The 12,261-nt window shown below is 39.7% G+C and overlaps 2 protein-coding genes across 2 annotated transcripts in view; both read right to left on the minus strand.

Annotated features, from left to right (window-relative positions):
• Positions 1-8,244, minus strand: part of LOC120468239 (uncharacterized) — a 163,549-nt gene extending 155,305 nt beyond the window's left edge. The window contains exon 1 of the mRNA XM_089129070.1: positions 8,191-8,244. The gene's annotated coding sequence lies outside the window, so the exon portion shown is untranslated. The remainder of the gene's footprint in view (positions 1-8,190) is intronic.
• LOC120468246 (uncharacterized) overlaps positions 1-12,261 on the minus strand; it is a 167,872-nt gene that overhangs the window by 137,321 nt on the left and 18,290 nt on the right. The window contains exon 3 of the mRNA XM_089129139.1: positions 7,288-7,497. Coding sequence (XP_088985265.1) covers positions 7,288-7,497 — 210 coding nt within the window. The remainder of the gene's footprint in view (positions 1-7,287; positions 7,498-12,261) is intronic.

A 12,261-nucleotide genomic window follows, 5' to 3' on the forward strand; every position in this document is an offset into this window, starting at 1 on the left:
GCAACTCCAGAGTGGTGAAGAGTCCATCCTCTCTCAAGGAGTGTGGTTCCAGAGCCCAAGCCATGCGTAGAGGTGATCCCGACTATCTCTAGTCGGAACCTCTCAACCTCAAGCACAATCTCGGGCTCCTTCCCCGCCAGTGAGGTGACGTTCCACGTCCCTAAGGCTAGATTCCGTGTCCAGGGATCGGATCGCAGATGCCCCTGCCTTCGACAGCCGCCCAATCCTCTCTGCACCGGCCCCTTACGGCTCCTCCTGCAGGTGGTGAGCCCACGGGAAGGCTTTCCTAATCAAGTCCAATCAGTATAATCAAACACAGCTGGACTCAAATGAAGGTGTAGAACCATCTCAAGGATGATCAGAAGAAATAGACAACACCTGAGTTAAATATATGCGTGTCACAGCAAAGGGTCTGAATACTTAGGACCATGTGATATTTCAGTTTTTTTTAAATAAATGTCAATATGGGGTGCTGTGTGTACAATAATGAGGGAACAAATTTAAGGGGGTCTGAATACTTTCCATACCCACTGTGTGTGTGTGTGTGTGTGTGTGTGTGTATGTATATATATATATATATAGATTAAGTTCTTAAGGTGAATGCATACCTCGACACTAGGGGTCTAACAACTAAAAATCAAGTCAGGAATCTTGGTGTGTCTCTAGAATCAGACCTTAGTTTCAGTAGTCATGTCAAAGCAATAACTAAATCAGCATACTATCATCTGAAAAATATTTCAGGAATTAGATGCTTTGTTTCCAGTCAAGACTTAGAGAAACTTGTGCATGCTTTCATCACCAGCAGGGTGGATTACTGTAATGGCCTCCTCACTGGCCTTCCCAAAAAGACCATAAGACAGTTGCAGCTCATACAGAACGCTGCTGCCACAATTCTGAGCAGGACCAGGAAATATGAACACATCACACCAGTCCTCAGGTCTTTACACTGGCTCCCAGTTAAATTTAGGATTGATTTTAAAGTATTATTACTTGTATATAAATCATTCAATGGGTTAGGACCTCAATATATTGCAGATATGCTCACTGAATATAAACCCAACATATCACTCAGATCACTAGGATCACATCAGCTAGAAATACCAAGGGTTCACTCTAAGCATGGAGAGTCTGCTTTTAGCTATTATGCCAGCCGCAGCAGGAACCAGCTTCCAGAAGAGATCAGGTGTGCTCCTACAGTATTCACACTCAAATCCAGACTCAAAGCACATCTCTTTAGCAATGCATTTACTGAATGAGCACTGTGCCACTGTACATCTGACTGTTTTTACTTTTTACTGTACTGCTTTAACTGCTTTAATACTGCTACTGCTCTGACTGGAAGAGATTTTGATGGAGAACGGGAGAGTCTTCACTCCGATGAGGCGAGGGAAGAAGTAAATTGCTTAAACTGTTGCTGAGAGCGTTGTTAAGGGTAATGGCAGCAGAAACGTGCTCTGTGGGGGCCCCGCCGGGCACTACTGGTGTCGCACCACCCCAGCAGAGTACGTCCCTGGGCTGGAGGTCGAGTTGCACCGTAAACCAGCCCAATCTCTTCCATCTCAGATAGGGGTATACTGGAAGAGATTTTGATGGAGAGCGGGAGAGTCTTCACTCCGATGAGGCGAGTGAAGAAGTAAGTTACTTATCCTGCTAAGGGTATAAGAAGTCGCTGAGAGCATTGTTAAGTAGGGCTGAACGATTTTGTAAAATAATCTAATTGCGATTTTTTTAACCAATATTGCGATTGCGATTTAATATGCGATTTAAAAAAAAAGTTATTTACCTTCTGTATTAGTCGACAAAGACAAGCAATAAATCATTGTAGAGTAGGGATGGGAATCTTTAGATAGCTCATGATCCGATCTACTTTTTTTCTTATTAATTAATCTTAATAACTCTTAAAATATGTATTTAATTACATGTGTAAAAACACATACTTTAAAAAATAAATATAAAAAAACATTTAATTAAACCAATTACATGTTAAGAATTTTAAATAGTCTATATAAAATAATATAGCTTCAAAATATAAAAGCTAGTAAATAAAGAGAAACAAAAAAAAAAACATTACAAGCAATAAACAAAGAGTGGTCTCAGTATTTAAAAGTAGGCTGAATGTTTTTCATTCAAGAGCTGGAGTGATTTCCCCTCAGTTTAGATACGATAAGCTGCATTCACACTAATGCATACATCTCGTTTGAAATTGTAAATGTGGTTTGTCCTGTTGGTTTAAGAACTGACCGTGTTTACATTAATTTCGCGTCATAAAAGCATTTTGACATGCAAGTACATTTACCAATGAGTCGCTCACGGCCGCATGCACGAGCGCTCTTCACAAAGCACGCGTTAGTATTTTAAAATGAAAGCAGCCTTCTCGTGATTTTCATGGTTTTAATATATAACGTTAAGCCAACTGCATTCCAAAAGACATAAATAATGCCTCTGGGAAGGATTTGTAATGAAAATTCCCGCGGGAGAGTAAGCGCACTGCAAGTGTAACGTTATAACATCAAGCAAAGCGGCAAAACCTGTTCAATGAAGCCCGCGAATGTCCTTGTAATTTGGTTCAACCCCGACCTTTATAAAATAACGTTACTATGTTTTGTAAGGTTCGAGCGGTGTCGTGTGTGTAAGTGAGGAAGAGAGAGAGCGAGAAAATAGAAGCAAGCAGATTCAGAACACGGTTCGTTTCTGAAGCACGCGCAGCGTCATCACGCATCTGTGTTTAAAAACTATAAGCTCAGACTCGATTCTGAAATTCTCTGAATCGATCCAGGATTGTTGAGGAGAGAATAAATAACACAATAAACTGTTCTTTTCTGGACGCAAGACCGCGTAGCGTGGCAAGTTGATGCTTTATCTTGGAGACTGCTTTTCTCTCGCGTGTCAAGTGACCAGTGTAATCGCAGCTCTTGCGATTACAAAATTGCGTTTCATCATATCGCGATTTTATCGCAAATGCAATTAATCATTCAGCCCTATTGTTAAGGGTAGAAAAGTGCTCTGTGGGGGCCCCACTGGGCATTACTGGTGTAGCACCACCCCAGCAGAGTACGTACGACGCTCTAGGTCCCTGGGCTGGAGGCCCAGTAGCACCATAAACCAGCTCAATCTCTTCCATCTCAGATAGGGGTATTACTTTATTTTATTTTTACTCTTAACTGTTTTTATTTGTATTGCATTTCATGAATGAGCACTGTGCCACTGTTCGTCTGACTGTTACTGTACTTCATTTTATTTTTGATTCTAAATTGTTTTATTTACTGTATTTTATTTTTATTATTATGATTTTTTTAATTCTTAACTGTTTAAATTATTCTGATTTCTTTCGATTATTTTAATTTCTTCCATGTAAAGCACTTTGAATTGCCACTGTGTATGAAATTTGCTATATAAATAAACTTGCCTTGCCTATATATATACATATAAAAATCAATATTTAATAAATTAGATACATTTAATAAACTTATATTTTTGAAAAATCTTTAAAATAAACATGCTTAGGCCATATACTGTAAATGGCAACTTCTTGAATCTGCAATCCCATTACAGTTTTTTCACAAAAAAAGTCATTGTTTAAAGGGTTAGTTCACCCCCATGCTGTACCAACCCCGTAAGACCTTCGTTCATCTTCGGAACACACATGAAGATATTTTTGATTAAATCTGAGAGGTGGATCACTCCTACATAGGCTGCCTAAGGGACTGGCACTTGACGGCCCATAAAGTCATTAAAGAAAATGTTTAAATATTCCATGTGACTACAGCGGCTCAATTATAAGTTTATCATGCGACAAGACTACTTTTTGTGAGAAAAAAAACGACTAAATAACGACTTTATTCGACTGTTCCATTACTTCCTTGTGGGCCTTGAGACGAGAGTGGAAGAGATTTCCAGAACGCATGCGCGAGAACTGAGATGAGGACGTTCTTCTTTGACTACTTCTTGTTACCGGCTGCTCACCGCTTAGGAGTATTACCGCCACCTACCGTATAAGATGACGTGCTGATATATGTGCTGATAACGTCATCTTATACGGTAGGTGGCGGTAATAGAGAGCCTAAGTCCCGCCCCCCCCGCTTCCGGCTCATGGGACCTTATTTACGAACCTTATTAAATATGAATGGTAGTCAATGGCAAGAGACAACTTATCTTTTTATTCCATCTGAACTGCGCCCTGAATTACACATATGATGTTTGTCAATTTAAAAGATAATTCTGAAAGTCAAAAACGTCGCAGTTTGTCATAAAACAGAAAAGTAACATTTAGTTTTATGTGAAAATCGCTCAATGAACTACATCTCCCGGGAAGCAAAACAACGAGTGAGATCCGCTGCTCATGTGTGTGCAGTCTGGTACAACACACTCAGGTATGACGGCGTAACGTTACGATTATAACGTAGGACTATAGAAACAATGACAGACATTAGCCTCAGCAAAGTTAGCTTTATTCATTGAGAGAAAATATGCGCCTTTGGGGTTTGTAGTCTTTGTAATTACGTAATTTCACAGTCTTATACCTCAACGGTTTCACATCAAACTGCGACTTTCTTGACTTTAAAATGTATCTTTTAAATTGACAATCATCAAGCGCTATATAAATAAAGGTGACTTGACTCGCAGTAACATGTTTATGCCGGCTACAAATGTACACTTCACAAGATGGATTCGATTAAATCTGCAAGATTTGTCAAATTAAATGTTAGATATTCAGAGATTTGCTTAAATGATGTAGATGCACATTTACTGAATGTTGACAGGAAAATGAGAAAGTATTTTAGGCTGATTGTTTGCCTTTTCTGTAACAAATAATATAAAAGAAAACGCATTACTTTTTCACATACCTTTTACTTTATTTGATTACCAGTTCTGAATCCCCCAGTTCTGTCAAACATTAGCAGGGAACTACACTGCGACCAAAATGGTCGCATATGCGACCTTTTGAAATCCCATTGAGACCCTAATTTTTAATGGGTCGCAAATGTATCACTGACTATTTTGACGGGTCTGTTTTTTTTAGTTTCTTTCGGGTTGTATTTAATCTTCTAAAACCTGTCGGATCGTCCGCTTTTTGTCCCGCCTAAGCCTTTTTTGATCGCGGTGAGTGTTGTAGAGTAGAATGACTGATGCGTTTGACAGGGCGCAAACGAGCTGAGAGGCCGTTTGCGCGCACCCTGGCCGCGCGCGCACTATCACGTCTTCACACAACACAGGCGCTGTCTTGCTCTCCCTCTCTATCGCACGCATATTATTCAAATGACATGATAGTAAAAGGTTTGTGTCTTTATAATAGGCATGCTAATCATAATCATATAGGCTACCATCTGAGCCTGCATGGCGGCAGGAAAAAGACGCAGAGATGTAAGACACCGTGTCTCTTCCTTACACCAAAGGTAGATTTGCGGTCTGGTGTTCGGCTGATAAACTCTGCCATGAGCTAACTAATTATATTGCTAGCGCTGATATTGACATCGACTAACGTTATATGATCACTAGCAGTTTTTTAGACTAACGTTAGTTTTTTCATAATCATAATCGCGTGATTCGCGTCAAGACACCTGATTGGCTAATACTACACACTGAAGATAAATTAAATGTTTTATTAAATAATTACTGAAAATATCCCTCTCTTCATCCCACAGCCCAAACATGACATACAAAATGTTGTGGAACAGAAACAACCAGAGATATATTTATAAGGTATACATCATTATATTGTCATCACAGCTTTCCAACAGTCCTGCGTATGATTCTACATTGATTAAAAAAGAAAATCAAATGTGTTTTAATGGTAATTATTTTATACGGAAATCATGTATTTATAATTCAGATGAGAATAAAGTTAGGGTGAGTTAAAATTAAGGAAAACAAATATATTGATCTGAAATATTGCAAATTAATTTTACATTCATTCAAGTACAATTACCAAACATATATCAAGGTCATTTTGTCTTTTTATTAATTTAATTAATAAACTAATTATATAAAACTATTGTCAGTGCACTACAAATAAACTGGTTCCTTTATTAATAAAACTTAAACAACTTAAAAAATACGAGGCTCAAGACATTTACAAAAATGCCTTCTGCATTTTTGTTTTGCTTTTCACTCCATTGTACCGAAATCGTACCGAACCGTCTGAATGTCTGAACCAAAGTATGAACCCGACCCAACCGTTACTTCTGTACCGTTCCACCCCTAATGCAGTTTCATTATTATTCATTACTATCCAGAGGGCGGCTTACTATAAATAATTTGTGCGACCAAATCATGTTTTGCGCCAGTAACTGAAAAAGTAAGTAGCGCAAGTGCCACCAGTGGAAAAGGTTAGTGTAGTTCCCTGATTAGATATGACTGACAGAGATCATAAACTAATGAAGACTCAGGCGCTAGTGTTCTCGGCGTCACCCGTCAAAATAAAAGTCAGCAGCACCATCAAAATAAAAGTCCCGCTTCCAAAACATCGGCCAATCAGAAAAAATTTCGGCCAATGCCAATATTTAAAATATTGGCCGATATATCGGTCGACCACTAGTAAAAAAAAGCTGCCACAGAATGTGACGTCATTTCACAGCCATTGCAGTGTCTTTGTAAACTTCACATGCTCAAAGTGTAGAGTGGCAGCGGCTTTAACTAGTTTTAAATGAACCATTTTTATTAGCATTATCCGTGTCCTACATGTTTCACTCAACCCTGTTACTCCTGACATGATTTTCCTCCTTTCAAAAACAGCATTTCTTAAAACTGTAACACACAGGAAGTGACATAATCTGGGCTTTTTCTATTGCATGATGGGAAGACAAGAGAATAATCTGAACCCATTTTCTTATACAAACTGTATCATTGACTGTATTCATCAACCCTGTTACCAAAGTTACTGTAAGAAGAATCTCTAAACCTATGAATAACTTATGATATCAGACGAATATAACTTTCAGTAACTTGGTGTTTCCTGATTATTCTTAAAAAATAATACTTTTGTAAACTGTTGAAAATGACTAATATTCTGGTAACGTTGTTGCAAATTGGGAACCAGATATAAAATAAAACAATTTTATAATTGTTTTATTGTTGAAAACTAAATAAAATAATATTTAGCTGGATCTCATGTTGACAATCAATATAAACATTTCTCAAATCTCCATTTACTGACCATTTGTTGAAACCCCCTAGAACGTTCTGTAGCATTGCATTGATTAACTGTTTATCTAAAAGTGATGAAGTGCTTGAATGTTTCTAACATAAATGTTCTCCAGCATCACGAATGAATGAAAAATAAACACCAACCTCTTTGTTCTTCAGGATCTTCAGTGTGTTTCATTCTGCAGGGTTCTGGATCACTCATGTTCTCACTGTCCTCTTTAATAAACTCAGTCTTGGCAGATTTCAGCTCTTCGTGATGCTCGTCTTCACTTGTAGCTGATGGGAATTTACAACATTTATTGGAGAATTGCAGTGGGAGGAGCTCAACTGATGATGTGATTGCAGTGGGAGCAGCTTCACAGATGATGTGCAGGATTGGAAAAAGAGATTTTGCGGGGGAAAAAAAGAGATATTTTTATTAAATAACATTTGAATAAACTTTATAAATTAATGATTATGATTAATTGATCATTAATTTAAACGACAATTGATCAATGGGAATTTGTATAAATTGACATCCCTAAATTACACTCATCTTCATCAACCACTACAGATAAATAATTACAGCAGCATAATGTGTCCAACTAACATTTTATATGCGCAGAAACTGAAAATTACCATAAAACTTTTGAAAATAAAGAGCACCATTGATCCAAGAGTATGGACACATATTTATTAGTAGACTATTGCTTTAATGTCTCGCGTGGCTCATTATAGGCTGTAAAGTATATGAAATTATTAAAGTAAAATAACTATCATTTGGCAGATCTGTTCCAGCATGACACTTGAGATCGAGATCCATTCATTCCCTTTATAGATCTTAAACTTTGACTTGACTTGACCAAACAACAAAATCGCTCAGGTCTGAATGAACTCCATATTCTCCTCAGGCTCGCTGCTGCTGCACTAACTGTTTATTTCAGAGGCAAGACGCCAGAAAAGACGCACAAGTATCTCTGTGATCGATGAAAACAACACAGAAATTAGTCTGTCGCTTTATCAAACTGTATAAAGTGTGTGTGATGGGTGTGTAAAGATGAGAAATACCGTGAACTGCTCTCCTCGCCTCAGAAGACTCGACGCTGAAACTCAACGAGGGTAGAGGGAGACGGCGCGAGCGAGCGGTGACGTCATCAGCCTCCAACGCACGCGCATACGGGACACCCCCGCAGCCAATCAGCTCCCGCTTCTCGGGAGATGTAATTCATTGAGCGATGTTCACATAAAACTTAATGTTACTCTTGTTTTATGACAAACTGAGACTTTGTTGACTTTCATAATTATCTTTTAAATGGATAAACATCAATGACTTCAGGGCACAGTTCAGACGGAATAAAAAGTTAAGTTGTCTCAAATAAGGTCCCATAAGCCGGAAGCGTATCGAGCTGGTAAGTCCCGCCTATCCGTAAAGCTCCAAGTGGACCTGAAAAAGCGTCAATTGTGAATGAGAGAAAATAATTATTTTCTGATCCCGAATTGTGGCATGAATGTGAAAATATGTTGTCTGTGAATTTTTTTTAATATCATTTCTCATGTAACGAGTTTGACAGTACATTGTATGATTATTTGGCTAGCAGTTGTTGAACAGAAAACGAGAAAGACAGCACGTTGCATAGCTATGTGACGTCACCGCATAACACATTTCCCCTCAACAAAGTACAAATCACGGTGCGATAATCTAAGGAATTAGATCGAGATGCCTGTGTGTGTTTTGTACCCAAATGTCACCATTCAAACGATGGTTTGTTTAGCGGGATCCGTAGTTGTGGTGACGTATCTGGCGAATATCATCGTGTGTGTCATTTTTTTCACATTATTTAATCTATGATGATTGTTTTAATATTCTGTTGAATGGATCGATACGTTTTTAAAAAGTTCAAATAATAGGCTACTTTATCCATTTGTTGTGTCAAATGAAACAATATAAATTGATGCTGTAAACAAAATGACACTATAGGCTATAACTTTCAATCTTGTGTAGCCAACTTATTATTTCATGTAGCCTACTTATTAAGTCCATGAGGCCGTAGGGTGTCTCATTTTTCATTTCAGGTCTCACAAGGTTGCTCACGCATACTTTGTGGTTGATATGAGCCCTCACCAATGCAAACTCTACAGCACACATCTTCTCAACAGTCAAAGCGGGGTTACTGCCCGTCATGCACAGTAACCCTAAAGGCCGCCAGCCAGTGCCTTTAGATAAGTGATAATAATAATCTCATATGATTAATCCTATTAATAAATTCAGTGATTCAGAGAGTACATGATTGTTTACGTTTCTCAGTTTTAATGTTGTCTGTTGAGTTTCCAGCAGATGGCGCCAAATCTCCATTCAGACTGATGACGTTTGATCTTCCGCTGAATCAAACCGTTTTAGACGCTTTCATTCATACGAGGATTTATTAATCTGATCAGGTCACCGTTATTATACATTACAGCATCATATCTGGGAGATTATTGTTTGGCAGAATAGTAATAATACTATAATAATACTAAGGGCCAATCCCAATTCTACCCCCTACCCCTTCCCTTTCCCCTAGCCCTACCCCTTCGCCTTCCCCTTGACCCTTGAAACAGAGTGGCAATGTGTAGGGGTGAAAATATTCCCCTAAGAAATGGGACACCACTACGCCTCCGTTAAACGTCATTATAAGTCGTCGCTAGCGCCTACGTCACAGGAGATGCGCCGATGTTTATCACAACTTCCAAGATCCCATCGACAGCTGCAGTTATCTCAGTCGCGTGGGTTACAGCTATTTTCTTGCATCTTGTGAAGTTCGCAGGAAACAACGGAGACGACGAAAATATGTTGCGGGACTATCGTTAGCAAACTACAGTAATTTTAGCGATTTTTTTTACAAATGTTTCTGTGAAGAAACTGACCGTAAATATGAACACAATATTGAATGTAACATAAAGCAAATCATTATTTGTCGTAATAATACTTATTAAAGCCACAAATACTTAAATTTATGGGTCTCCTTTGTCGCTTGGGCAGCTAGCCTGGGTTAGCAGTGACACTTCTCATACCCCTTCGTTTGAAGTGTGCTCCCGAAAAATCTTCGTTTGAAGGGCTATCTGGCCCTTCACCCTAGCCCTCCCCCTCCAACCAAAAGAGAATTGGGACAACCCTACCCCTTCACGTGGACGCGCAAAACGGAGGGGAAGGGGAAAGTGAAGGGGTAAGGGGTAGAATTGGGATTGGCCCTTAGTATCTTAGTATCTTCAAGTTAGTATCTTGAGGCCACGAGTTAGTATCTTGAGGCTACGAGTTAGTATCTTGAGGCCACGAGATACTATCTTGAGGCCACGAGTTAGTATCTTGAGGTCACGAGTTAGTATCTTGAGGCCACGAGATACTATCTTGAGGCCACGAGTTAGTATCTTGAGGTCACGAGTTAGTATCTTGAGGTCACGAGATAGTATCTTGAGGCTACGAGTTACTATCTTGAGGCCACGAGTTACTATCTTGAGGCCACGAGATAGTATCTTGAGGTCACGAGTTAGTATCTTGAGGTCACGAGATAGTATCTTGAGGCCACGAGTTACTATCTTGAGGCCACAAGATACTATCTTGAGGTCACGAGATAGTATCTTGAGGCCACGAGTTACTATCTTGAGGCCACGAGTTACTATCTTGAGGCCACGAGTTACTAGAGTTACTATCTTGAGGCCACGAGTTACTAGAGTTACTATCTTGAGGCCACGAGTTAGTATCTTGAGGCTACGAGTTACTATCTTGAGGCCACGAGATACTATCTTGAGGTCACGAGTTAGTATCTGGAGGCCACGAGATACTATCTTGAAGCCACGAGTTAGTATCTTGAGGTCACGAGTTAGTATCTTGAGGTCACGAGAGAGTATCTTGAGGCTACGAGTTACTATCTTGAGGCCACGAGTTACTATCTTGAGGTCACGAGTTAGTATCTGGAGGCCACAAGATACTATCTTGAGGTCACGAGTTAGTATCTGGAGGCCACGAGATACTATCTTGAAGCCACGAGTTAGTATCTTGAGGTCACGAGTTAGTATCTTGAGGTCACGAGAGAGTATCTTAAAGCTACGAGTTACTATCTTGAGGCCACGAGTTACTATCTTGAGGCCACGAGTTAGTATCTTGAGGTCACGAGATAGTATCTTGAGGCCACGAGTTACTATCTTGAGGCCACGAGTTACTATCTTGAGGCCACGAGTTAGTATCTTGAGGTCACGAGTTAGTATCTTGAGGCCACGAGTTAGTATCTTGAGGCCACAAGATACTATCTTGAGGCCACGATTTACTATCTTGAAGCCACGAGTTAGTATCTTGAGGTCACGAGTTAGTATCTGGAGGCCACGAGATACTATCTTGAAGCCACGAGTTAGTATCTTGAGGTCACGAGTTAGTATCTTGAGGTCACGAGAGAGTATCTTGAGGTCACGAGAGAGTATCTTAAAGCTACGAGTTACTACCTTGAGGCCACGAGTTACTATCTTGAGGTCACGAGTTAGTATCTTGAGGTCACGAGATAGTATCTTGAGGCCACGAGTTACTATCTTGAGGCCACGAGTTAGTATCTTGAGGCCACGAGTTACTATCTTGAGGCCACGAGTTAGTATCTTGAGGCCACGAGTTACTATCTTGAGGCCACGAGTTACTATCTTGAGGTCACGAGTTAGTATCTTGAGGTCACGAGATAGTATCTTGAGGCCACGAGTTACTATCTTGAGGCCACGAGTTAGTATCTTGAGGCCACGAGTTACTATCTTGAGGCCACGAGTTAGTATCTTGAGGCCACGAGATACTATCTTGAGGCCACAAGATACTATCTTGAGGCCACGAGATACTATCTTGAGGCCACAAGATACTATCTTGAGGCCACGATTTACTATCTTGAGGCCACGAGTTAGTATCTTGAGGCCACAAGTTTAGGGCTGTCGCGGTAACCGCAATATAGTAGTACCGCGCTTCTGACATGTCAACCACAGAGGATTGCACGTAACCGCAGCAACCGCGATATTCACTTGTTTTGAACTTAATGCATGTGTATTGAATGTTAAACAAGTTCATAATGATAACAAGACTGTTTATCATGGTGATGTGTAGCCTACAGGCTTCACACAGAGACAGTGAATGAG

The sequence above is a fragment of the Pimephales promelas genome, chromosome 3 (genome assembly GCF_988280905.1).
Source record: "Pimephales promelas chromosome 3, fPimPro1.hap1.1, whole genome shotgun sequence".
NCBI classification, from domain to species: domain Eukaryota; kingdom Metazoa; phylum Chordata; class Actinopteri; order Cypriniformes; family Leuciscidae; genus Pimephales; species Pimephales promelas.